Consider the following 25,092-nt stretch of genomic DNA (forward strand, 5'->3'; position numbering starts at 1 on the left):
CGCGCACACAGACACACACACACACACACACACACACACAAGCTTGCCTACTTTGCTAATGTTTCCTCTGGGTTTGCAATGGCTTCGACATAAAGAAAGCCAAACCACAGGCAGCCACACACATGCAAACATTGCAGTCGTACCCAGGATGCCTTCTGTGTGTCGTTACATAGTGGACTTTTTAGTGGATTCTAGGCATCTTTATGATGAAGCCTGGGGTTTGTGGTTTAGGTTTAGTGTGGTGGATACACGTCTCTGAATGTGTGTGGTCCGGCATTCCCCCATTTGAGCGTGTATGTTTAAGCGCATGTGTTGGCGGTAGGTGGTTTGATTTGTAATTGTGCTTTAATATTGGTGTGTGTGTCTGACTGTGTGTTTGTCAGTAATGTTGGCTGTGTGTGTTGACTCAGGACTTTTTTTGGTTTGCAACATGTGGAGTGGCCTTGTTTTATGGTGATGTACTTTGTCGAAGACAAAAAACAATTTTGTGTGTGGCAATGTTCGGAATAGCATGCTACCTCCATACTAGTATTTCTGCTGTGTATATAGTATGTATACTGTGCATTGGAGGCAAATTATCTGTATGAACGGAATACCTGGATAACCTACTACATTTTCCAAAATGTAAAACATCAAGACTGTTACGATTATGAAATTTGGATGCCTATTAATTGTCAAACAAATAATTGCGATTATTACGATTAATTGTCTGTTTAGGGCTCAAGATTATGATAATTATTTTGTCTGTTTTAGGGCTTTCACGATTATGATGATTAATTGTCATACAAATTGTCATGCTTTTGTCTTTGGTGTAAGTGTGCTTCATAAACCTTAAGTCATTTATTCATATTAAACATTTACATTATTTCCTTTAACCTTAACTTATGAATGACTTTAAAAACAATATTTTAAATATCAAAATATTTCAAAATACTTAAAATATCTGTTCTCTTTTTGGTCAATTTTAGTCTTGGTCCATTTTGCATTTAGACTTGTTGGTGTTGTTGGAACCCAGCGAACCTGAATAGCTATTATATTATACAAGTATGCGAAAGTAAAATATTTCTTCACTTTCACATGTTACTTTTAAGGCTCTCCTACCCATGAGCCCTTATTTCACATGTAGAAAGGCCTTTGAGAGTCTGTGTTTCTTCATTCTATAATCTCGGTTATGACACAGAGCTCCTCTGTGTCACTGCTTGTCATTTACACTGCCTGTATGAACCCGCAACGACAAAGGGTTCCCACGCATCCTGGACAACCTGGAATTTTGCAGTGCAGTTTTCCAGTCATGGAAAAGTCATGGAAAATTTGAAAAATACCTAAATGTTCTAGAAAATAATTATTTGTCCTGGAAAATATTTTAGTATAATAAGACGGTTTGACTGTGTTGCTAGCAAGGTTTTTGTTCCATGTACAAAAACATGGTAATGACTGGGATTCAGAATAGGAGTCAAATATCTATGATATCTATCATGATGACGCCACGGATGGCTGCCTCAGTGTGGAGTGCTCCTATTGTTTTGTTGTTTTTGTTTGTTTGTCCTGTGTTTAGTAATTTTTTTCCAGTCAGAGACGAACTGCTGAACATTCAACAGCATATACCAGACAATCTTTTCCCGGTTTTTGAATATTCGGACGTTTTGCTGGACATTTTAGTTGGAGGCGCAGCTGTGTTGTTTAGGAGACGCAGGCGAGGGAGATGAGCAGGCGCGCTTGTCAAGCTCCGTCGGCGTGGCTTTCGAACAGTGCTGCCAAGCATTCATCTAGCGAATCTCCGCCTAATAAAATGGATGAACTACATCTCCTCACCCGCACAAACAAGGACTTTTCGACCTCTGCTGCCTTGTGCTTCACAGAAACCTGGCTGAGTGAAGACATTCTGGACAGCACGTTACATTTGCCGGGAATTTTGTACATTTCGGAAACAAAAGATAAGGAAAGCTTCAGGCCCAGATGGTGTTTCACCTGCATGTCTTAGATTCTGTGCTAACAAGCTGGCCCATGTTCACACTGATTTTCAATAGATCACTGGAGCAGTGTGAAGTCCCTTGGTGCTTCAAATGCTCAATCATCATTCCTGTCCCAAAGAAACCCAAAATCACTGGACTTAATGACTACAGACTTGTCGCCCTGACATCTGTGGTCATGAAGTCATTTGAGAGACTGGTGTTGACCCCCCCTGAAGGACATCACTGGACCCTTTCTAGATCCCCTTTCAGGTCTGTGGATGATGCAGTCAACTTGGGATTGCATCATATCCTGCAACATCTGGACAGACCAGGGACATATGTAAGGATCCTTTTTGTTGACTTCAGTTCGGCTTTCAACACCATCATCCCAGCTGTTCTCTGGACTAAATTACACCAACTCTCTGTTGCCATGTCTATCTGTCAGAGGATTACCAGCTTTCTGACGGACAGGCAGCAGCTTGTGTGACAGGAAATTCACTTCCAGCACCTGTACAATCAGCACTGGTGCCCCCCAGGGATGCGTGCTCTCCCCACTACTCGTCTCCCTCTACACCAATGACTGCATCGCCAAGGATCCCTCTGCCAAGCTCCTGAAGTTTGCAGATGACACCACTGTCATCGGCCTCATCCGAGATGACGATGAGTCTGCATACAGAAGGGAGGTTAAACAGCTGGCTGTCTGGTGCAGTCAAAACAACCTTGAGCTGAACACGCTCAAAACGGTGGAGATGAGTGTGGACTTTAGGAGGAACCCCCCCAACACTGTCCCCCCTCACCATTCTAAACAGCACTGTGGCAGCAGTGGAGTCATTCAGGTTCCTGGGCACTACCATCTCACAGGACCTGAAGTGGGAGACCCACATTGACTCCACTGTGAAAAAGGCCCAGCAGAGGTTGTACTTCCTTTGCCAGTTGAGGAAGTTCAACCTGCCACAGTCGCTGCTGATACAGTTCTTCTCAGCAGTCATTGAGTCTGTCGTCTGCACTTCAATATCTGTCCGGTTTTGGTTCAGCTACGAAATCAGATATCAGAAGACTACAAAGGACAGTTCAGACTGCTGAGAGAATTATTGGTTGCCCCCTGCCCTCCCTTCAAGAACTATACACTTCCAGAGTGAGGAAAAAGGCTGGAAAAATCACTCTGGAACCCACTCACTCAGCCCACTACCTTTTTGAACTGTTGCCTTCTGGCCGACGCTTCAGAGCTCTGAGCACCAGAACCGTCAGGCACAGGAACCGTTTTTTTCCCTCAGGCTATCCTTCTCATGAACAGTTAAAACTGCCCCATTGAGCAGTAATTAATGTGCAATACGCAGCTTAGTCTTTTTATATTTATCCAACACATCCTACCTCTTCTGCCATTACATTACATTGCACTGTATATAACTGATTTGTGTTTAGATTTGCACTACGTGTGTATGTGTATATGTGTGTATGTATGTGTGAGTGTGTATGTGTGTGTGTATATATATATATATATTATATATATATGCATGTATGTATGTATGTACAGTTGTGCTCAAAAGTTTGCATACCCTTGGAGAATTGGTAATATATGTACCATTTTTAAAGAAAACATGAGTGAGCAGGCAAAACACATTTCTTTTATTTCTTATGGGATTCATATTCAACTGTAGGTTATAACAGAATGGCACAATCTTAAAACAAAACATGGCAACAAAGAAAAAAATGAAATGACCCCTGTTCAAAAGTCTGCATACCCTTAGTTCTTAATACTGTGTATTGCCCCCTTTAGCATCAATGACAGCGTGCAGTCTTTTGTAATAGTTGTCTATGAGGCCCCAACTTCTTGCAGGTGGTATAGCTGCCCATTCGTCTTGGCAAAATGCCTCCAGGTCATGCAAAGTCTTTGATCGTCTTGCATGAACCGCACGTCTGAGATCTCCCCAGAGTGGCTCTATGATATTAAGGTCAGGAGACTGTGATGGCCACTCCAGATCCTTCACCTTTTTCTGCTGTAACCACTGGAGGGTCAACTTGGCCTTGTGCTTAGGGTCATTGTCGTGCTGGAAAGTCCAAGAGCGTCCCATGTGCAGCTTTCGTGCAGAAGAATGCAAATTGTCTGCCAGTATTTTCTGATAACATGCTGCATTCATCTTGCCATCTTTTATCACAAGATTCCCTGTGCCTTTAGAGCTCACACACCCCCAAAACATCAGTGAGCCACCACCATGCTTCACAGTGGGGATGGTATTCTTTTCACTATAGGCCTTGTTGACCCCTCTCCAAACATAGCGCTTATGGTTGTGACCATAAAGCTCTATTTTGGTCTCATCACTCCAAATTACAGTGTGCCAGAAGCTGTGAGGCATGTCAAGGTGTTGTCATTTGTGGCATTGGCACAGTAAAGGCTTCTTTCTGGCAACTCGACCATGCAGCTCATTTTTGTTCAAGTATCATCGTATTGTGCTCCTTGAAACAACCACACCGTGTTTTTCCAGAGCAGGCTGTATTTCTCCTGAGGTTACCTGTGGGTTTTTCTTTGTATCCCGAACAATTCTTCTGGCAGTTGTGGCTGAAATCTTTCTTGGTCTATCTGACCTTGGCTTGGTATCAAGAGATCCCCAAATTTTCCACTTTTTAATAAGTGATTTAACAGTACTGGCTGACATTTTCAAGGCTTTGGATATCTTTTTATATCCTTTACCATCTTTATAAAGTTCCATTACCTTGTTACGCAGGTCTTTTGACAGTTCTTTTCTGCTCCCCATGGTTCAGTATCTAGCCTGATCAGTGCATCCATGTGAGAGCTAACCAACTCATTGACTATTTATACACAGACACTAATTGCAATTTAAAAAGCCACAGGTGTGGGAAATTAACCTTTAATTGCCATTTAAACCTATGTGTGTCACCTTGTGTGTCTGTAACAAGGCCAAACATTCAAGGGTATGTAAACTTTTGATCAGGGCCATTTGGGTGATTTCTGTTATCATTATGATTTAAAAAGGAGCCAAACAACTATGTGATGATAAATGGCTTCATATGATCACTATCCTTAAATAGTGGATATTCAGTCATATTTTCAAAATCAGTGCCACAATTTCTGCCAGGGTATGCAACAACTGAGCACAACTGTGTGTATGTGTATATATACAGGTGCATCTCAATAAATTAGAATGTCGTGGAAAAGTTCATTTATTTCAGTAATTCAACTCAAATTGTGAAACTCGTGTATTAAATCAATTAAATGCACACAGACTGAAGTATGTTAAGTCTTTGGTTCTTTTAATTGTGATGATTTTGGCTCACATTTAACAAAAACCCACCAATTCACTATCTCAAAAAATTAGAATACATCATAAGACCAATAAAAAAACATTTTTAGTGAATTGTTGGCCTTCTGGAAAGTATGTTCATTTACTGTATATGTACTCAATACTTGGTAGGGGCTCCTTTTGCTTTAATTACTGCCTCAGTTCGGCGTGGCATGGAGGTGATCAGTTTGTGGCACTGCTGAGGTGGTATGGAAGCCCAGGTTTCTTTGACAGTGGCCTTCAGCTCATCTGCATTTTTTGGTCTCTTGTTTCTCATTTTCCTCTTGACAAGACCCCATAGATTCTCTATGGGGTTCAGGTCTGGTGAGTTTGCTGGCCGGTCAAGCACACCAACACCATGGTCATTTAACCAACTTTTGGTGCTTTTGGCAGTGTGGGCAGGTGCCAAATCCTGCTGGAAAATGAAATCAGCATCTTTAAAAAGCTGGACAGCAGAAGGAAGCATGAAGTGCTCAAATGTCTTGGTAAACGGGTGCAGTGACTTTGGTTTTCAAAAAACACAATGGGCCAACACCAGCAGATGACATTGCACCCCAAATCATCACAGACTGTGGAAACTTAACACTGGACTTCAAGCAACTTGGGCTATGAGCTTCTCCACCCTTCCTCCAGACTCTAGGACCTTGGTTTCCAAATGAAATACAAAACTTGCTCTCATCTGAAAAGAGGACTTTGGACCACTGGGCAACAGTCCAGTTCTTCTTCTCCTTAGCCCAGGTAAGACGCCTCTGACGTTGTCTGTGGTTCAGGAGTGGCTTAACAAGAGGAATATGACAACTGTAGCCAAATTCCTTGACACGTCTGTGTGTGGTGGCTCTTGATGCCTTGACCCCAGCCTCAGTCCATTCCTTGTGAAGTTCACCCAAATTCTTGAATTGATTTTGCTTGACAATCCTCATAAGGCTGCGGTTCTCTCGGTTGGTTGTGCATCTTTTTCTTCCACACTTTTTCCTTCCACTCAACTTTCTGTTAACATGCTTGGATACAGCACTCTGTGAACAGCCAGCTTGAATGTTTGTGGCTTACCCTCCTTGAAGGGTGTCAATGATTGTCTTCTGGACAACTGTCAGATCAGCAGTCTTCCCCATGATTGTGTAGCCTAGTGAACCAAACTGAGAGACCATTTTGAAGGCTTGGGAAACCTTTGCAGGTGTTTTGAGTTGATTATCTGATTGGCATGTCACCATATTCTAATTTTTTGAGATAGTGAATTGGTGGGTTTTTGTTAAATGTGAGCCAAAATCATCACAATTAAAAGAACCAAAGACTTAAACTACTTCAGTCTGTGTGCATTGAATTTATTTAATACACGAGTTTCACAATTTGAGTTGAATTACTGAAATAAATGAACTTTTCCATGACATTCTAATTTATTGAGATGCACCTGTATATGTATGTGTGTATATATATATATATATATATATATATATATATATATATATATATATATATATATATATATATATATATGTCTATTGTGTGTTCTGTATATACTTTCTTTTCAATATTTATTCAATTTCTATTAAATTTTTAATTATTTTTTTTAAAAGTCTTATTGTTGTGTACTGGAAGCTCCTGTCACCATGACAAATTCATTGTATGTGTAAGCATACTTGGCAATAAAGCTCATTCTGATTCTGAAATACACATTTGTATCATTTTGTCACTGCCTGCAGCTTCACATTGTGAAACAACGTCAACGGTTAAGGTCACTTACACCCTCGTGATTTATTTCAGCTGCATCCAATCGTGTGCTTTGCAATCGCGGTCCAATGGTTACAGCTACAGCCAGTCGCATGCTTGGTTACAGCAGCACGTGCACAGTGAGAAGCAGCATTCGTGAAACTTTTCATTCATAAACAAACTGAATGACCTGGTACATGTACCGACCGACAGAATGAGAGGGGCATGTTGCTCATTTACTTCAGCATTGGCACGTGAGTCGACCTTGTCCATCACAGAGAGAAAAGGGCGGAAGAGTTATTAATGTGTAAAAGTAACTGATGTTTATACATGTTGAGGGGCTTTCACATACAGTCATGGGAAAAAGAAAGTACACCCTCCTTGAATTCTATGGTTTTACGTATCAGGACATAATAAAAATCATCTGGTCCTTAGCAGGTCTAAAATTAGATAAATACAACCTCAGATGAACAACAACACATGACATATTACACTGTGTAATGATTTATTTAACAAAAATAAAGCCAAAATGGAGAAACTTTGTGAAAAACTAAGTACACCCTTACTGCTTCCATAAGATACTTTTGCAGCTAATTCTGCACAATTGCAGATACTTTTCTATACTTGAATCCTTCAAGTAGTTTAACTTGGTGCTTTTAGCTTATTCTTAAAAAAAAGAAAAAAAAAGAAAAGAAAATATGTTTGTGGATCAGTGATTGTCTCACCTTTTTCGCCCCTCATGAGTTTGCATGAATTATAAACTTTAGACAATGTTGACAGTAGGGATGGGCACGAGTACTCGGGTACTCAGACATGGCAGCAATGATCAATCATGAAAACGATGATCAATAGTGATCACGCATGATGTGACTTTTCACTTAATTTGAAATCCAGTGACAATTACCTGACACATAAACACACAAACAAAGAGGGAGCTTATTTTTAATTTTGAGATTGATTACATTGTGGTTTTGAGAGGTAAATTGATTGTCAGAAACGTCTCATAGCAACCAAACTGATACAAAACTGCAATGCTGGGGGGGCCTGGGTAGCTCAGTGGTAAAAGATGCTGGCTACCACTCCTGGAGTTCGCTAGTTCGAATCCCAGGGCATGCTGCGTGACTCCAGCCAGGTCTCCTAAGCAACCAAATTGGCCCGGTTGCTAGGGAGGGTACAGTCACATGGGGTAACCTCCTCGTGGTCGCTATAATGTGGTTCGTTCTCAGTGGGGCACGTGGTGAGTTGAGCACGGATGCCGTGGTGGATGGCGTGAAGCCTCTACACGTGCTATGTCTCCGTGGCAACGTGCTCAACAAGCAACGTGATAAGATGTGCGGGTTGATGGTCTCAGATGCGGAGGCAACTGGGATTCATCCTCCGCCACCTGGATTGAGGCGAATCACTACGCGACCACGAGGACTTAAAAAGAGCACTGGGAATTGGGCATTCCAAATTGGGTCAAAAAAAAAAAAAAAACACTGCAATGCTACTGTTACGATAATCAAAATAGAGTGTAATTAACTGTGTTTTGAGCACCTGTCTCTGCAAAACGTTTGCTAAACACATCATTTCATGTAAGAACTTTGACTCGTTAATAGATATTATTTAATAAAAGTAAATGTTTGTCACTGACCATAAACCTCCCTGCCCTGCGTGAAGTCACACACCTGCATCTTGACAAAATGGGAGTTGAAGATTTCTGCACGAGTTTCCAAGTTAGATGTCCAATATAAAGTGTCATTCCGTTGCACTTTCCTGTTGAAAGGTGGAAATTCAGACTCTCCGAGTTGAATGGAATGCTTCATGAATCACAGCAACAACAATACAGAGCATCGTGGCTTTCCTCACAAGAGCGAACATTTGGGGACACACACACACACACGCACGCACCAGGCGCGTGTGGCAGTGGACTCAACGCGCTGAAGCAATGCATATACAGCAGGTGAGTGTTTCAAACAGTTAGACAGAGAGCGCAGCTAAATGGAACACAATACAGCGTCTTCAAACTGAACTTCAATTTAACACGCATATTAAAAATGCAATGGTTATGGCGTCTCCTGTTATTTGAAAATAGACGGTTCAGACAGTCACTAAAAAAACTGGTGCATGCTTACTAAGATTACTATGGTAACCTGAAGACGTGCGTTGGGCATATTCTTTCAGAGTTGGACAGTAAATCTTCACATAATGATAAAATATGATGCATTATATTTGGAATCTTTTGTACATTTTGTAACATATTATTTTATAATAGCCTATAATAATGAATAGACGATACACTGGTACAAGGCACAATGCAGCAGCCATAGACGTTTGTCAGACGTTATTATATATATACAGTTATGAACATGTAATCGCCCTTCAAGTACTCGACAAGTACAAAAAAGTCTCTGATTTAATTGAATAAATAAATAATCTGCAAGTGATGCGTGCTTCAAAATGAATGTGTAGAGCCGGCCGCTCATACACTGAAAACACCTCATCATGATCGTCATGCGCACTCTTGTGTGTGTGAGATGACAGAGACATAGAGCGCTCTGAAGTGTGCAGCACATACAGACTTTGTATTTATTTAATTGAATCACAGCTTTACAGGGATTAATAATCACACTGGGCCATGGAGCAGGCTGCTTAATGGAGGTGAGAAACTACCTTCAAAATGAAATAAACACCAAAATAAAAGCTCGATTTAAATGGACACATGTTGTTGATTTAAATATAACACTTGTTGGGCGCATTAAATGTCCTGGAAAATTGCACCTTGAAAAGAGTGGGAACCCTGATAACATTTACCATTACATGGTCATTAAATGAAAGTGAAACCGGAGCGCTTTGCATTCACTAAAATCCTTGCTGATTGTACAGGTGCTGGAAGTGAGTTTCCCCTGTCTCGCAAGCTGTTGCCTGTCTGTCAGAAAGCTGGTAATCCACAGACAGATAGACGTGGGAACAGAGAGTTGGTGTAATTTAGTCCGGAGAATAGCTGGGATGATGGTGTTGAAAGCCGAACTGAAGTCCACAAAAAGGATCCTTGCATATGTCCCTGGTCTGTCCAGATGTTGCAGGATATGATGCAATCCCATGTTGACTGCATCATCCACAGACCTGTTTGCTTGATAAGCAAATTGAAGGGGATCTAGAAAGGGTCCAGTAATGTCCTTCAGGTGGGCCAACACCAGTCTCTCAAATGACTTCATGACCACAGACATCAGGGCGACAGGTCTGTAGTCATTAAATCCTGTGATTTTCGGTTGCTTTGGATGTGCCTTTTAATAAAAATGTCAAAACATATTATACAGTCATGAGGGTTTACTTGACGACAATGTAGCATTCTACAATTTGAAACCTCATTTGTCACATATTGCATACTATTTTACATATTTTTACAAAAATAGTAAGCACTTTAAAGAGTATACTGCGCATTATTTAATTCCAGTATTCTATTCCGAACATAGCAAATTTGCCACAAATGCAAATTTGCTGTGAAGGCAAAGTCTTCATCAATCCTTTCTCAGACAGTAATGGGGTTTAATTTAGCTCTGAGATGGACTATTTCGCTAACTAATCACTGTGTGTGTGTGTGTGTGTGTGTGTGTGTGTGTGTGTGTGTGTGTGTGTGTGTGTGTGTGTGTGTGTGTATACACATTCAGCAGAAAGATGAAAAAGCACTAGGAGAACATGGAGTACACAAGGGCTTTTACTAATGAGGCACAGGCATGGCAAATGAAGATCAGTCTAGTGTCCTTGCTTCTGCTAATTGGACTGATGCTCCTCACCGTCAGGGTGGATATTTGCTTTTTAGTCAAATTTTTCATTCAGACGCGTCCCTTTGAGTCGTCGTTATGAATTCAATGTGTAAGATGATTAAAAGTGCAGTTAGTCAGTGTGTACATATTGAAGTAATGGTGCTTTGCTGACAGAACTGTCATGCAGAATCAGTTGCCTGTTCCGATGATCATCTTATTGACTGTCAAAGGAAGGAGCATCTTTTTTTTTTTTTTTCCTTTCCTCTCATCTCTCTTTCTAATGCTCTCTGCAGTTTATTGAGCTATAGTCATTACAGGCAATTATTGTGATGTCAAATGCTTAATGCATCTCTCTCACTTCCTTCTCACATTTATTCACTGTGCTTTCTAGGCAGCTGGCAACACATATGTGGCCATACTGCACCAGTATACATGCTTAAAGAGACCTATACAAAGATGCATTTGAGTGAGGAAATTTAAAATGTATTATGGTAATCGTAGTTTCTGCCAAAATACAATTGTAACTACACTAAAAAAAGCTCCTAAAGGTACCATGGTAAACCATGATATTATTTGTTATCCTAAAGGACCCTGTAAATATCATGGTTTATAATATTGTAATCATTTAGTTCCATAGTATTACCATCTGATGCCATCCAGTGTACCATAATACCAACACAGTGCTTTTTTTGTAAGGGTACATGTATTCCTACTACTGTAAAATGATAAAGAATTATAAATTTGACGTTTTTTGAAAATGGTTTTATTGTCCACTAGTCATCAGTACATCAGATTGCTTAAAGTAATAGCACACGTCTCAATAATAATAATAGTTATGCTTGCCTTAGCAAATTATTAAAATGTCTCCTACTGACTGTGTTAAACTAGAAACATGCTTTACGCAAGTATGCAAACGCTGACCAGAGTAGGTCCTCGTGGTGGCGCATTGCCTCCGCTTCTGAGGTCGTCAATCCATGTATCTTATCACGTGGCTCGTCGTGCATGACACCGTGGAGACTCCGCATGTGGAGGCTCATTCTACTCTCCAATATCCAAGCACAACTAACCACGCACCCCATTGAGAGTGAGATCCACTAATTGTGAACACGAGGAGGTTACCCCGTGAGACTCTACCCTCCCTAGCAACCGGGCCAATTGGTTTGCTTAGAGGACCTGGCTGGAGTCACTCAGCACACCTTGGATTCGAACCTCCAGGGGTGGTAGTCAGCATTAATACTCGCTGAGCTACCCAGGCCCCCCCTGAGATGCATCTTTTAAAAGTTGAATTTACAGTATTTTAACTTGACTACATCTTACAAATGTGTTGCTTGTGCACTAGATGCTGAAAAATGCAGTTAGAAATGTCAAAAGTCAAAGATATGAATGGTCAAGTCGCAATGGTCAAAGACATCAGTCTGGTGCATGTTTACATTTAAAAACAACTACAAGATGGGTGCAAAAGCGCATTCGGTTAGAACGGCCCTTAAGAAGCTTTCAGGATTGTCGTCTTTTTAAGATCTTTTGTTGTTGGGGGTCTGGGTAGCTCAGCGAGTATTGACGCTGACTACCACCACTGGAGTCGCGAATTCGAAAGGTTCTCGCTCTCAGTGGGGCGCGTGGAAAGTTGTGCGTAGATTGTGGAGAGTAGCATGAGCCTCCACATGCTGGAAGTCTCCGCGGTATCATGCACAACGAGCCACGTGATAAGATGTGTGGATTGACTGTCACGGAAGCTGAGGCAACTGAGACTTGTCCTCCGCCACCCAGATTGAGGTGAGATCTTTTGTTGTTGACAGGGTGGTAACAATGGTTAACATGGTGAAGTTTTGTGAGGACTACAAAAATATGTGGTACAAATAAGTGGTTATTTGGACTTAAAGAACCTTCCAGTCACTGGTGTTCATTGCATGTAACTGAGGTCATGCTTGAATTTTATGGATTTTACATTTTGAAGTTTAATTCCACATTAGCCTTGATTTACCTTTTGTAAATCCACTCCAGCCTCTTAGCACACTGAACTCTGTGCCCTTTGCTGTGTGGGAGATTTAAGAGAATTTAAATTATGTATCATGTAAACGTAGCCAGAAAACTCTGCATCTTTATCCAATGAACAAAACAATTTTTGAAGCTGTCGCAATGTTTTCTACAAATTTCCTCAAAAGATTTTGCACAAGGCTGCACACCGCATCACACCACATCACATAATTGAGGCCAACGCATTCAGGCACGAAGAGAAATAAATAAATTAATCAGCAACAGTCTCAGCGAAATGCACACAGATAGATTTGTCAGTTCTCGGAAATCCTGCAACGGGGGTGACTTTTGCAGTGAGGCAATTCCAGCATAATAAATTCTACCCGGGGAATGAATTTAATCCTCCTCAGCTCCCTCTCTCACTTCCTGCAACACCCCGTGCCCATCATCTTTTTTTCGCCCCTCTGTGGTCTTCCTCACTCGTAGTGATAAATGAGTCAATTATCGACGGTTGTGCGCAGTCAGTGAAGGAGAGCGGATGTGCTGTTATTACCTGTTGCGGTGCCGTAATGTTGCAGTATTAATCATATTCTAATTTTCCCAGGCCTCCTGCGCGCTCACATAAATCTGACGCCTGCAATCAAGTCAGTGTATCGGAAGAGCTGAAATACAGCCAGGAGGTGTGTGTGTGTGTGTGTGTGTGTGTGTGTGTGCTCTTTAAACTATAGAGAACTGATCGTAGTGTAAAGGGATGGATGCAGTCTTGGTTTGTGTATCCTTCTTACTATATATCTGTTTCTTCTTTGTCTATCTTTCTGTCTGTCTTTCTATCTGTCTAGCTTTCTACATATCTTTCGGTCTGTCAAAAAAGTTGCTGTTTGGATTTAAATAAGCAGATACTTAAGAGCCTATGATTGGATCATTATTGCAGTGATTGTTTCAGCTGGCAACAGTTCTTTTAACCTTAACTGATGAAGTGTGTTGCTTCTAATTTTTTATACAACCATGTTGGAAGACGTATCCCGTGGTTGTGGAAAAGATGTTACTGTGGGTAAATTATTGTCCTGCATCGAGAAAAGAAAACAACTAAGGTGATTGCTGAAATCACTGGAATTGGGTTTAGAACTGTCCAGTGCATTATTAAAACCTTGAAGGATAGTGGTGAACCATCAGCTTTGTGGAAGAAATGTGGTCAGAAAAAAATCTTGAATGATCGTTTTCGGCAGGGGTTAAATTGGAATTTGGAAGGTGAGGGAACTCTTGACCTAAAACGGAGGCAGAGGGTCAGCAGCTTACCTCAAAACAGCTCCCAGAGCAGCGCATAGGAAGAGCTTTAGACAGAGTAACTCCTTTCTCTACATGCCAAATAATCAGCAGACTGTCTTTTCAGGATACGTTTTCTTAAAGTAATAATATTGAGAAATGCTCCAACAACCGGGCAAATCATTCTCTGTGGCTTTGGCTACTGTTCTGGACTGTGGCACTATTGCTGCTACTGTTCTGGGCTGTGGCACTGCTGCTGTGACCTGTGGCACTGTTGCTGTTCTGGGCTGTGGCACTGCTGCTCTGACCTGTGGCATTGTTGCTGTTCTGGGCTATGGCACGGCTTATCTGACCTGTGGCACTGCTGCTGTTCTGGGCTGTGGCGCAGCTGCTCTGACCTGTGGCACTGAAGCTGTTCTGGGCTGAAGAACTGCTGCTGCTGCTCTGACCTGTGGCACTGCCCTGACCCTTACTTATCTTTGATTTTGAGCAGCTGTTCATTCTAAAAGCAAATGCAAAGTTTATATTAGATATTAAACAGAACTACAGTAAAAAAAAATAAAAATAATTGCAGTACAGGCCTATACTGTATATTTGATATATTTCTTAAACATATTTTTACATTCTTGGTTTTTATTAATTTATTTAATTGGTGTACACTGTTGTTGTATAGTAAAAATCACAGTGAAATACCCTTGAAAATAATCAGTCAACAAATTCCGCTTGGCTCTTTATCTGTCCATCTGTGTAAGATACAGTAAGTTGGAATGATCAGTTAGTTGGTCTGAATTAGCTAGTGTGGTATTTACATTGTTTGCAAGTTAAAGATTGGATATCATATTTATTATTAAAATGTTCTGTTCAACTGTCTGAATTAAATTCACTAGCTTACGTAGGCTACAGCAATGGACTTAATCACCAAGACACAAGCTAATATTACGCCATGCAAACCAACTAGCCAGCTAGCTCCATTTGAACATAATTTGTAAAAAAAACTTGGAGATTTTTAGGGGGTAAATCGTACATAAGATTATCGCATTTATTATAAAAAGTTTGGTTAGGTGGACAGTTAATTCACCTTGCTAGCGTGGTTAAAATTAACTGAGTAGATTTTAAATTTGTGAGTTTGTGCATTCATTGATGCTCGCGTTTCACACTGAGCTTTCTCCCGGGACGCCCTCTAACAAAGCTGAAACATGATTGGCTCTTAAATATGGTTCAGGCTACAAGTAAAACTAAGCAAAAGATGAGTGGTCAAATCACGTTCTATTTTGTTTTTTTTTCCCTCCTCCGACCTAGATAGTGCCGGAACGCTATTCTGCCCCAGTTTAACCCCTGGTTATCGGAGATCACTAAAATGCTTGGTCACATTGTAAAACACTGCCATTAGAACTCGTGGCTATGTTTAATAGTGAAAGTAAGAGCATTTCCACATGCACAATGCGACGAGAACTTACAGGATTGGGACTAAACAGCTGTGTTTCCACAAGCAAGCCACTTCTTATTGAGGCTAATCGAAATAAACAATGGATCTTTCTACATTTCTTTGTCTATTTTTCTACGTATCTTTGTGTCTTTCAGCAAATCTTTGTCAATCTGTTTCTTTCTGCATATCTTTCTCTTTGTCTTTTTTTCCTTCCTATCTTTTCTGTTTCTTTGTCTTTCTGTCTGTCTTTCTCTCTTTCTGTCTTTCTACATATCTATCTTCATTCTTTCTGTCTATCTTTCTACATATCTTTCTGTCTGTCTGTCTATTTCTACATATCTTTGTCAATCTGTTTCATTCTGAATGTCTTTCTATTTCTTATCTTTCTGTCTATCTACAGCTTTCTGTCTGTCTGTCTTTCTACATTTCTTTCTGTCTGTCTTTCTACATATATTATTGTCTGTCTTTCTATCTTTCTACATTTCTTTCTGTCTGTCTTTCTATCTTTCTACATATCTTTCTGTCTGTCTTTCTATTTATCTTTCTACATTTCGTTCTGTCTGTCTTTCTGTCTCTTTCTTTCTTTCTGTCTGTCTTTCTACATATCTTTGTTTCTTTTTTCCTTCCTGTCTTTTCTGTTTCTTTGTCTGTCTGTCTTTCTGCGTCTCTTTCTTCATTCTTTCTGTCTATCTTTCTACATATCTTTCTCTGTCTTTCTATCTATCTTTTTACATATCATTGTCAATCTGTTTCTTTCTGTCTGTCTATCTACATATCTTTCTGTCTATCTATCTACATTTCTTTCTGTCTGTCTTTCTACATATATTAGTGTCTGTCTTTCTATCTTTCTACATTTCTTTCTGTCTGTCTTTCTTTCTGTCTTTCTTCATACATTTGTGCTCAAAAGTTTGCATACCCTTGGAGAATTGGTAATATATGTACCATTTTTAAAGAAAACATGAGTGAGCAGGCAAAACACATTTCTTTTATTTCTTATGGGATTCATATTCAACTGTAGGTTATAACAGAATGGCACAATCATAAAACAAAACATGGCAACAAAGAATTTGAAACAATGAAATGACCCCTGTTCAAAAGTCTGCATACCCTTAGTTCTTAATACTGTGTATTGCCTCCTTTAGCATCAATGACAGCGTGCAGTCTTTTGTAATAGTTGTCTATGAGGCCCCAAATTCTTGCAGGTGGTATAGCTGCCCATTCGTCTTGGCAAAATGCCTCCAGGTCATGCAAAGTCTTTGGTCGTCTTGCATGAACCGCACATTTGAGATCTCCCCAGAGTGGCTCTATGATATTAAGTTCAGGAGACTGTGATGGCCACTCCAGAACCTTCACCTTTTTCTGCTGTAACCACTGGAGGGTCAACTTGGCCTTGTGCTTAGGGTCATTGTCATGCTGGAAAGTCCAAGAACGTCCCATGCGCAGCTTTCGTGCAGAAGAATGCAAATTGTCTTTCAGTATTTTCTGATAACATGCTGCTTTCATCTTGCCATCAATTTTCACAAGATTCCCAGTGCCTTTAGAGCTCACACACCACCAAAACATCAGTGAGCCACCACCATGCTTCACAGTGGGGATGGTATTCTTTTCACTATAGGCTTTGTTGACCCCTCTCCAAACATAGCGCTTATGGTTGTGACCATAAAGCTCTTTTGGTCTCGTCACTCCAAATTACAGTGTGCCAGAAGCTGTGAGGCGTGTCAAGGTGTTATCGGGCATATTGTAACCGGGCTTTTTTGTGGCATTGGCGCAGTAAAGGCCTCTTTCTGGCAACTCAACCATGCAGCTCATTTTTGTTCAAGTATCGTAGTATTGTGCTCCTTAAAACAACCACACCGTCTTTTTCCAGAGCAGGCTGTATTTCTCCTGAGGTTACCTGTGGGTTTTTCTTTGTATCCCGAACAATTCTTCTGGCAGTTGTGACCGAAATCTTTCTTGGTCTACCTGACCTTGGCTTGGTATCAAGAGATCCCCGAATTTTCCACTTTTTAATAAGTGATTGAACAGCACTGACTGGCATTTTCAAGGCTTTGGATATCTTTTTATATCCTTTTCCATATTTATAAAGTTCCATTACCTTGTTACGCAGATCTTTTGACAGTTCTTTTCTGCTCTCCATGGCTCAGTATCTAGCCTGCTCAGTGCAACCACGTGAGAGCTAACCAACTCATTGACTATTTATACACAGACACTAATTGCAATTTAAAAAGCCACAGGTGTGGGAAATGTACCTTTAATTGCCATTTAAACCTGTGTGTGTCACCTTGTGTGTCTGTAACAAGGCCAAACATTCAAGGGTATGTAAACTTTTGATCAGGGCCATTTGGGTGATTTCTGTTATCATTATGATTTAAAAAGGAGCCAAACAACTATGTGATGATAAATGGCTTCATATGATCACTATCCTTAAATAAAAGACAGTTTTTTTGCATGATCAGTCATATTTTCAAAATCGATGCCAAAATTTCACAATTTCTGCCAGGGTATGCAAACTTTTGAGCACAACTGTATCTTTGTCTGTCTTTCTATTTATCTTTCAACATTTCTTTCTGTCTGTATTTCTGTCTCATTCTTTCTGACTGTCTTTCTACATATCTTTCTGTTTGTCTGTCTGTCCGTCTATCTGTCTATCTTTCTACATTTTTTTTCTTTCTAAATTTTTTCATTTCTTTCTACATTTTCTTTCTTTGTCTGTCTTTCAACATATCTGTCTCTCTGTCTATCTTTCTTTCTACATCTCTTTCTGTATTTCTGTCTGTCTTTCCACATTTATTTCTGTCCCTTTCTATATATGTCAATCTGTCTTTATATATCTGTCTTCACATCATTTTGCAGGGATGGCAGTTTGTCAAAGGCAGAGTGGAGGCAATACATATTATGTTTTAATGTTTGCTATGGAGCATCTAATACAATTTTTGAACAACTTCATTCACCTCTAATTATTTTAACGAAAGGTTTTTTTTTTCACCTTCATTAAAATTGGCTTCAGACAAATAAAACTTGATACAGCATGTTTGAGGAACACCATAGCAAACAACAAAATCTCTCTTCCAAAAAATCCAATAAAACCTCTCTCTCACTCTCTCCTTTGCAGTCTGAAGTTGGAGTGTGAAAAGCTGGCCACAGAGAAGACGGAAATACAGAGACATTATGTCATGGTAAGACAAACACGCACACACATCAACTGTGTTTTGCAGCAGATCCAACACACATCCAAACACTAGACATCTCCCTTCTCTGCTTAATCAGATGTCCTTCAAACGTGGCTCTTTCATCACAGAGTTGCTATCATGTGCCTTAGTGCCCACAGAAATGGCAGCTATGTGTGCCTAGCGTGCTATTTGCTCTTGGCAGACGGCTTAACCCCCTTTTCTCTGTCTGTTTTTTCTCTCTCTCTCTTTTTCTTCTTGGCTCATAATTTTTTTAGTGTGTGAGTTGCCTAGCAACACTGTGAGCTCTTGGCAAGGCGAGTGAATACAACAGGCAGCTGTCAGGATGACTTCTTTTAGTGCCAGGGTCTTTCTATCTCTTTGTCTCTTTCTATATGTTTTACTCTTCTATCTGCCTATCCTCTCATTTTTACTTCTCTCTATCCATTGAAATTACGTACTTTTTCCAGCTCTGTCAGATCAATAATTGGCATCCAGCTGACCAGACTGGTTTAAAACAGTAGTTCATTCAAAAAGCTCACACTCGTGTTGTGCCAATCATCTGTATGATTTTCTTTCCTCTCTGGAATACAAAAGGAGAATGTTTACACTGCACTTTTGCATAAAATGAAAGTGAATGGTGACCAGGGGCTGTTGAACTCCAAACCTGAAAAAAGCACCATAGGTTGTTCTGTACAACTTGTGTGCTATATTCCAATTTTTTTTTTTTTTTTTTAAAGCCTTTTGGTATTGTTGTGTGAGGAAAGGACTGAAGTATATGTAGTTAATCACCATTAATCTTCACTTCCACTGTAGCTCTCAAATATTTCACGTTCATGTATATGCAAATATGCTTTGTAAGGACTTGGCATGCCATTTGTGATGGCAATGGTACCAAATTTGAATATGCACATATTCAATATGGTGCAGATGAATAGATTATTGGTGATTAACAACATTCACTTCAGTCCTTTGCTCACACAACAATACCGATAAGCTTAAAAAAACTTGGAATAAGTCATATGGATTACTGCTATGGTACTTCTAACATTTCCTTTTGTATTACACAGAAGAAAGAAAGCCATACAGGTTTGGAATGTCATGCATGTGAGTAAATGACGGCAGAATTTTCATTTTCGGTGAACTATCCCTTTAAGTATTGAGCTCTTGATCCAAGATGCCCTTTGGTGTTGGATGAAAACTAGCTTTTCAAACCCCAGCCTGATCCTACTAGCACTGAGGGGCCATTTGCGGCAACAAATTCCCTGGCTAATAACATAAATAATTCAACTAATTACTTGATGCATTAATTGGTAGTTTCTGTATATCTAATGATCTCTCTCTCTTTTTTCTTTTTCAGTACTATGAAATGTCCTATGGCCTAAACATAGAGATGCACAAACAGGTAAGATTGCTGTTTGCCACCATTAGAAACCAATATCTTTCGATGAACATGAATCTTCATTGCTAAATCTTATACCAGTTATGCCTACCCTTACAAAAATCGAGAGTTCTGGCTAACTTGTCGCAATTTTGCTGCAAATTCGCCAATCAGTATTTTCAAATGCAAATGAGCTTTGCGGCAAACTTTTAATAATAATAATAGTAATAAAACATACATAATGAAATAATTGTAGAATAATAAAATATAGATTATCTACGATAAAATCTCCAGTGGGCCGCAAGATATTTAGTCTCCCAATCCGACCCTGGTGAGCTGTCAGTTTAAAAATTCATGTTCAGTGTTTTGCTGTAATATGTCCTTTTATTAGTCCCTTTATCTTTTGTATCATTTTGTGGAGTTCTAAATTTAGATTAAATTATGCAGTGATCTTGTTTTATTTTAACATGCTTTTATACTGTTATGTTGCAATCCTCTTAGGTCTGGCCCGTGGCACTTGTTTTAAAATTAATCTGCAAACAAACGAATTAGATCAACAAATAACGTGTCTGCGGCACAAACTCCTGCTCACACACACATACACACAATCATCTAAAAGTAGTTCGCCGTGACTTTCTCGCTCTTCTTCCTCATCAATTGTGTCTTATACTGCATCTGCATTTCTCGACCTTCCTCTCACAGTCTTTCTCTCTGTCTCTCATGCAGATGTCAGGTCAGTTTAAATTAGGTCAGTGCTCTCTGAGCATCTGTTCTCTTCCTCTGTTTCAATTGCACCTCTTTTTGACATGCTCCACAAATTCCCATCTCTAATGTAGCCCCTTGCCCCCTTCCTCTTTCTGCATCTGGGAGAGGGCAATGATGGATGGATGTAGGAGAGGAGGTGCAGGGGGAGGGATGGCGGGCGTCTTCACACAGACAGTAACTCACTTAAGGGAAATTTTATGGCGTGCGACCACGGCACAAATGGGACTCGTATATGCGTACCAGTGTTAGTCCGTACCTGCCGGTGAAATAAACAACCATGGAGGATTGCATGCATGCTAATAGCCAAAGGAGCTGTGGTTAGGGTGGCTGGTAAAAGATTACAATGGACCAGAAATAGATTGGTTGAGCATGGCAACCCTAGATTCAAAACTTTAGAGAAGCTTGATGGGGCAGGACCGCTGACCTCAACACTGGGAGCTCACAGGGGGAGGCGGCATTCCTCTCGCATGGACCAGAGCAGCAGATGCTGGGCATGAATATTTCAGGCACTCCCTCTCCTCAATGCACAACAGTTAGCATGAACCAGATGTGGGGGGCTAAAATATTTACTAGTTGTGTTCGTATGGGGAGGTAGCAGGTTACACTCATGCAGTGTTGTGGTTCAATGGATATGTTTTTAAAAGTATTGTTGTTTTATGGTTGTGGAACCATGTCTTTGACAAAAGAGCTGAATTGTACCTTTATCAAAAGATCACATCACTACAGCCACGTCCACACTAATACGTTTTTATTTGAAAACGCATTGACCTCGCTACGTTTACGCCTCTCATCCACACTTGAACACCGTTTTCCTCCCCTGAAAAACGTACGTTTGAAAAACTTTCTCCATTATCACACCCTTTGGAAAACTGGATGTTACAAAAATGAAAAAGAAAAGGTTTTCAAATGAAAACAGATTAGTGTGGATGTGGTCGATAACATATTAACAGCCTTAAACTACACTCACTGAGCACTTTATTAGGAACACTATGGCCCTAATAAAGTTCCCGACGCGGTCTTCTGCTGTTGTAGCCCATCCACCTCAAGATTCAACATGTTGTGCATTCTGAGATGCTATTCTGCTCACTACAATTGTACAGAGTGGTTATCTGAGGTACCGTAGCCTTTCTGTCAGCTCAAACCAGTCTGGCCATTCTCCTTTGACCTCTCTCATCAACAAGGCATTTCTGTCTGCAGAACTGGCACTAACTGGATGTTTTTTGTGATTGGCACCATTCTGAGTAAAGCCTAAAGTCTGTTGTGCGTGAAAGTCCCAGGAGATCAGCAGTTACAGAAATACTCGTCTGGCACAAACAATCATGCTGTGGTTGAAATCACTGAGATCAAATTTTTTTCCCCATTCTGATGGTTATTGTGAATATTAACTGAAGCTCCTGACCCATATCTGCATGATTTTATGTGTTGCACTGCTGCCACATGATTGGCTGATTAGATAATCGAATTAATAAATAGGTGTATAGGTGTTCCTAATACAGTGCTCGGTGAGTGTATACGTAATAAGCCTCAACATCAAAGCCGTTTATTGATCGTCTCAGTGCATATTGTAAGCAAAAATGACTATGTAATTTACGAGAGTCGGGGTACACAGGTTTTTAATCAGTCAGTTACAAAAAAAGTTGATTTCAAGGTTGCTACAGTGGACGATTCTGCAGAAGCAGTAGTTGATGGATTTTAGCAAATTTGAAAGGTTTATGGCATTGAATATTTGAAAGACAGTACCATTTTTTTGAGGCAGTTGGTAACAAACAAAATATCCTAAAGCATACCTAGTTTATTCCACTTTGTAGGGCTGGGTAAATATATAAATGTTCTGATTAATCGTGATCTTCATTTGAATGATCACAATATCATTTCTATGTACAAACCCTCTACAATGTGAGTAAATCATTCGCATGTGCAACGCTTATGCGCAACATTTTGAGCTATCTGACTAAAAACGTCTGTGATTTAACCACTGGCTGGTAAATTTTCAGATTTCACTTCATCAAAATGGAGAGCTTGTGAATTTCAATTAAAACGAGTCAGGAAATCTGTATCAATACCCAGCCCCAACTTTAAAGTTGACTTCAGTTTTGGTTGTTAAGTTATTGTATCTGTTAAATAGAGCTGTTCAGCCATGACTCCAATTTGTTGGCAAACCACAAAGTCTAATTCACCAGAGGTTCCCACGGGATTTTCCTATGGGTTTTTTTTAATGTTTTTGTTTTTTTACTTATGTGTAAAATAAGGTCTGTGGTAAATATTACTTGACGATATGAGGGAAACAATGGCAAATTCTCTTTTGGGTTTTTGGACTACATCCTGAACAACTCTATAAATGGCAATTGAACTGCATAGTTATTTCTATAATGTACCAAGTTTGAAAGTTCCGAGTATGATTAACCAAATTAGCAGAAAATGGCCTTCATATGTAAGAAAAATTGAAATATATCCAAATAAATCAGAATTCAATCATATCGTATCGAAATCAGTATCAAATCAAATCAGGAGCTATTGAATCAAATTGGAAAATGTGTATCGATACTCAGCCCTAGCACTTTGTTCCCCAATTTTAGATGTACTCGCCCCTAAATGTTACGTAAAAAATTAACTAGTTTGGTCGCTTTACATGTCAATCAGATGGCCCCATTATGGTCTAAGTTGGCGGTTCTTGTCCAGAACTTTTAATAAAAGTGTTTGGTGTTTGTCTTTTGAGTTGGTTACATAAAATGAAATTTATGCCTCTTTATTTCTCTTGCTTTCTTTTTGATTCTGTATCCCTCTCTGTTTCTCTCACTCTGCAGACTGAGATTGCCAAACGGCTAAACGTGATCTGTGCCCAGCTCATTCCATTCCTGTCACAGGAGGTGAGATGAGACCTACACACAAACACACACACTTAGTCCAACAGATACACATCATGAGACTCACACATGCCACATTGTGCTCAGACAGTCTGTGATTGATGTAATTCTCTCACATGTGCCCACACATACTCACAGTATCTCTCCCTTTCTTTTTCGATCTCTCTCTCACACACATACTCATGCAATCACTCATTTTTTTCCTCTCCCTCTCACGTTCTCACATTGTCTTTCGTTTGAATGCCTCTGGGAAACCTATTGTTATTCTTGTAAACCCACTTCCACAAAAACGCTTACAGTTTGCCCAAAGCTTTTCCTGACTGAAGAAAAAACAACTTCCCCCTCCTGTTTTAAGTGTCTATTCATACAAAATTCTGCTGTGTGTGCGCAAGAAGTGTACACACTACAGAAAACGCTATGCCATGAATAGAAATCGTACACTACACAAAGACACACTAGGGTGGCCATCTGCCTTGTTTTGTTGTTTGCTGTTTGTTTATTGTTGACGGCCATTTTTCCTCTTCAACCTCCGTTTGCAGCACCAGCAGCAGGTGGTCCAGGCCATGGAACGCGCCAAACAGGTGACTATGGGGGAGTTGAATGCTTCGATAGGGGTACGTGGACTCCCCCCTCTGCCTCTTCCATGTTTTCATCCTTTTTATTTAACACTTTCCTTTTGAGTTTTCATTGAAATTTTGTGGGCTTTTTTATGTTTGGGATAAATTGTGGATTAACAATCTCATATTGGGAATTCAAAAAAGTTGGAATAAAAATTGTGTCTTTAACTGCGTAATGCGAGTTAAGCATCAAATCGCATATTTTCAGAGTTTTTATCGTAATCTGTCCCACATACAATAAAAAAACTTTGGCGAAGAGCTGGTAAAACATTGTGTTTATCACGTTCAAGCAACTGCGTAAAAAGCAACAGCGTAAAAAGACTAGATTCATGTAGATTTATTGCAAACATGAAAATTTTCAAACATCAAACCGATTTCTGGACAGTGTATATGTGCTATCAAGGTTTTGTCAGTTGCTTCATTTCTATTTGTTATTATGCTGCCTCTCATTAGTCCAAAATCCTGTTTCACATATCTTGATAGCACATGTACATCCCCAAGATCTCTGTTTAAGAGCATTTCATCTGGAAAGCATCACATTCTAATTAACATCTGATAAACATCTTAAAAAGATAAAATTTACAAACCTAAACATCTCAAAGACATCTACTGAAAGAAAAATACGTCTTCCAGATGTAAACACATCAAATAGATGTCTGGGTGATGTACATGTTCTATCAGGGTACCTGTATATTAAACATCAACTATGTTTTGATTAACTCATTTTGTCGCTTCAAGTAGCATTTCACAATGCGAGAGATAGATAAATTGCGTAACACTCGAAAATACAACGTGTCGCTCCTAGTTGATGCGAGGTGCGAGTTAAGACCGAGCAGCTGGGTTTAGGTGTGTTCACAGTCAGTATGTTTACATGCACTTTAAAAGAATATTTCAGTACAATTCGTTTGGTCAAGTTCAAACAACAGCATTTGTG

General features: G+C 39.9%; 1 protein-coding gene across 5 annotated transcripts in view; it reads left to right on the plus strand.

Annotated features, from left to right (window-relative positions):
• Window positions 1-25,092, plus strand: part of LOC127438570 (transducin-like enhancer protein 1) — a 60,472-nt gene that overhangs the window by 21,038 nt on the left and 14,342 nt on the right. For 2 of the 5 annotated variants that reach the window (XM_051694241.1, XM_051694238.1), the window contains exons 3-6: window positions 18,477-18,540; window positions 19,892-19,936; window positions 23,482-23,544; window positions 24,081-24,155. In XM_051694241.1, the coding sequence (XP_051550201.1) occupies window positions 18,477-18,540; window positions 19,892-19,936; window positions 23,482-23,544; window positions 24,081-24,155 (247 nt within the window). Of the gene's footprint in view, window positions 1-13,279; window positions 13,356-18,476; window positions 18,541-19,891; window positions 19,937-23,481; window positions 23,545-24,080; window positions 24,156-25,092 lie in introns of all 5 variants that reach the window. The other 3 variants (XM_051694239.1, XM_051694240.1, XM_051694242.1) reach the window with 2 other exon arrangements.

This window comes from Myxocyprinus asiaticus, chromosome 49, assembly GCF_019703515.2.
Source record: "Myxocyprinus asiaticus isolate MX2 ecotype Aquarium Trade chromosome 49, UBuf_Myxa_2, whole genome shotgun sequence".
Taxonomy (NCBI): Eukaryota; Metazoa; Chordata; class Actinopteri; order Cypriniformes; family Catostomidae; genus Myxocyprinus; species Myxocyprinus asiaticus.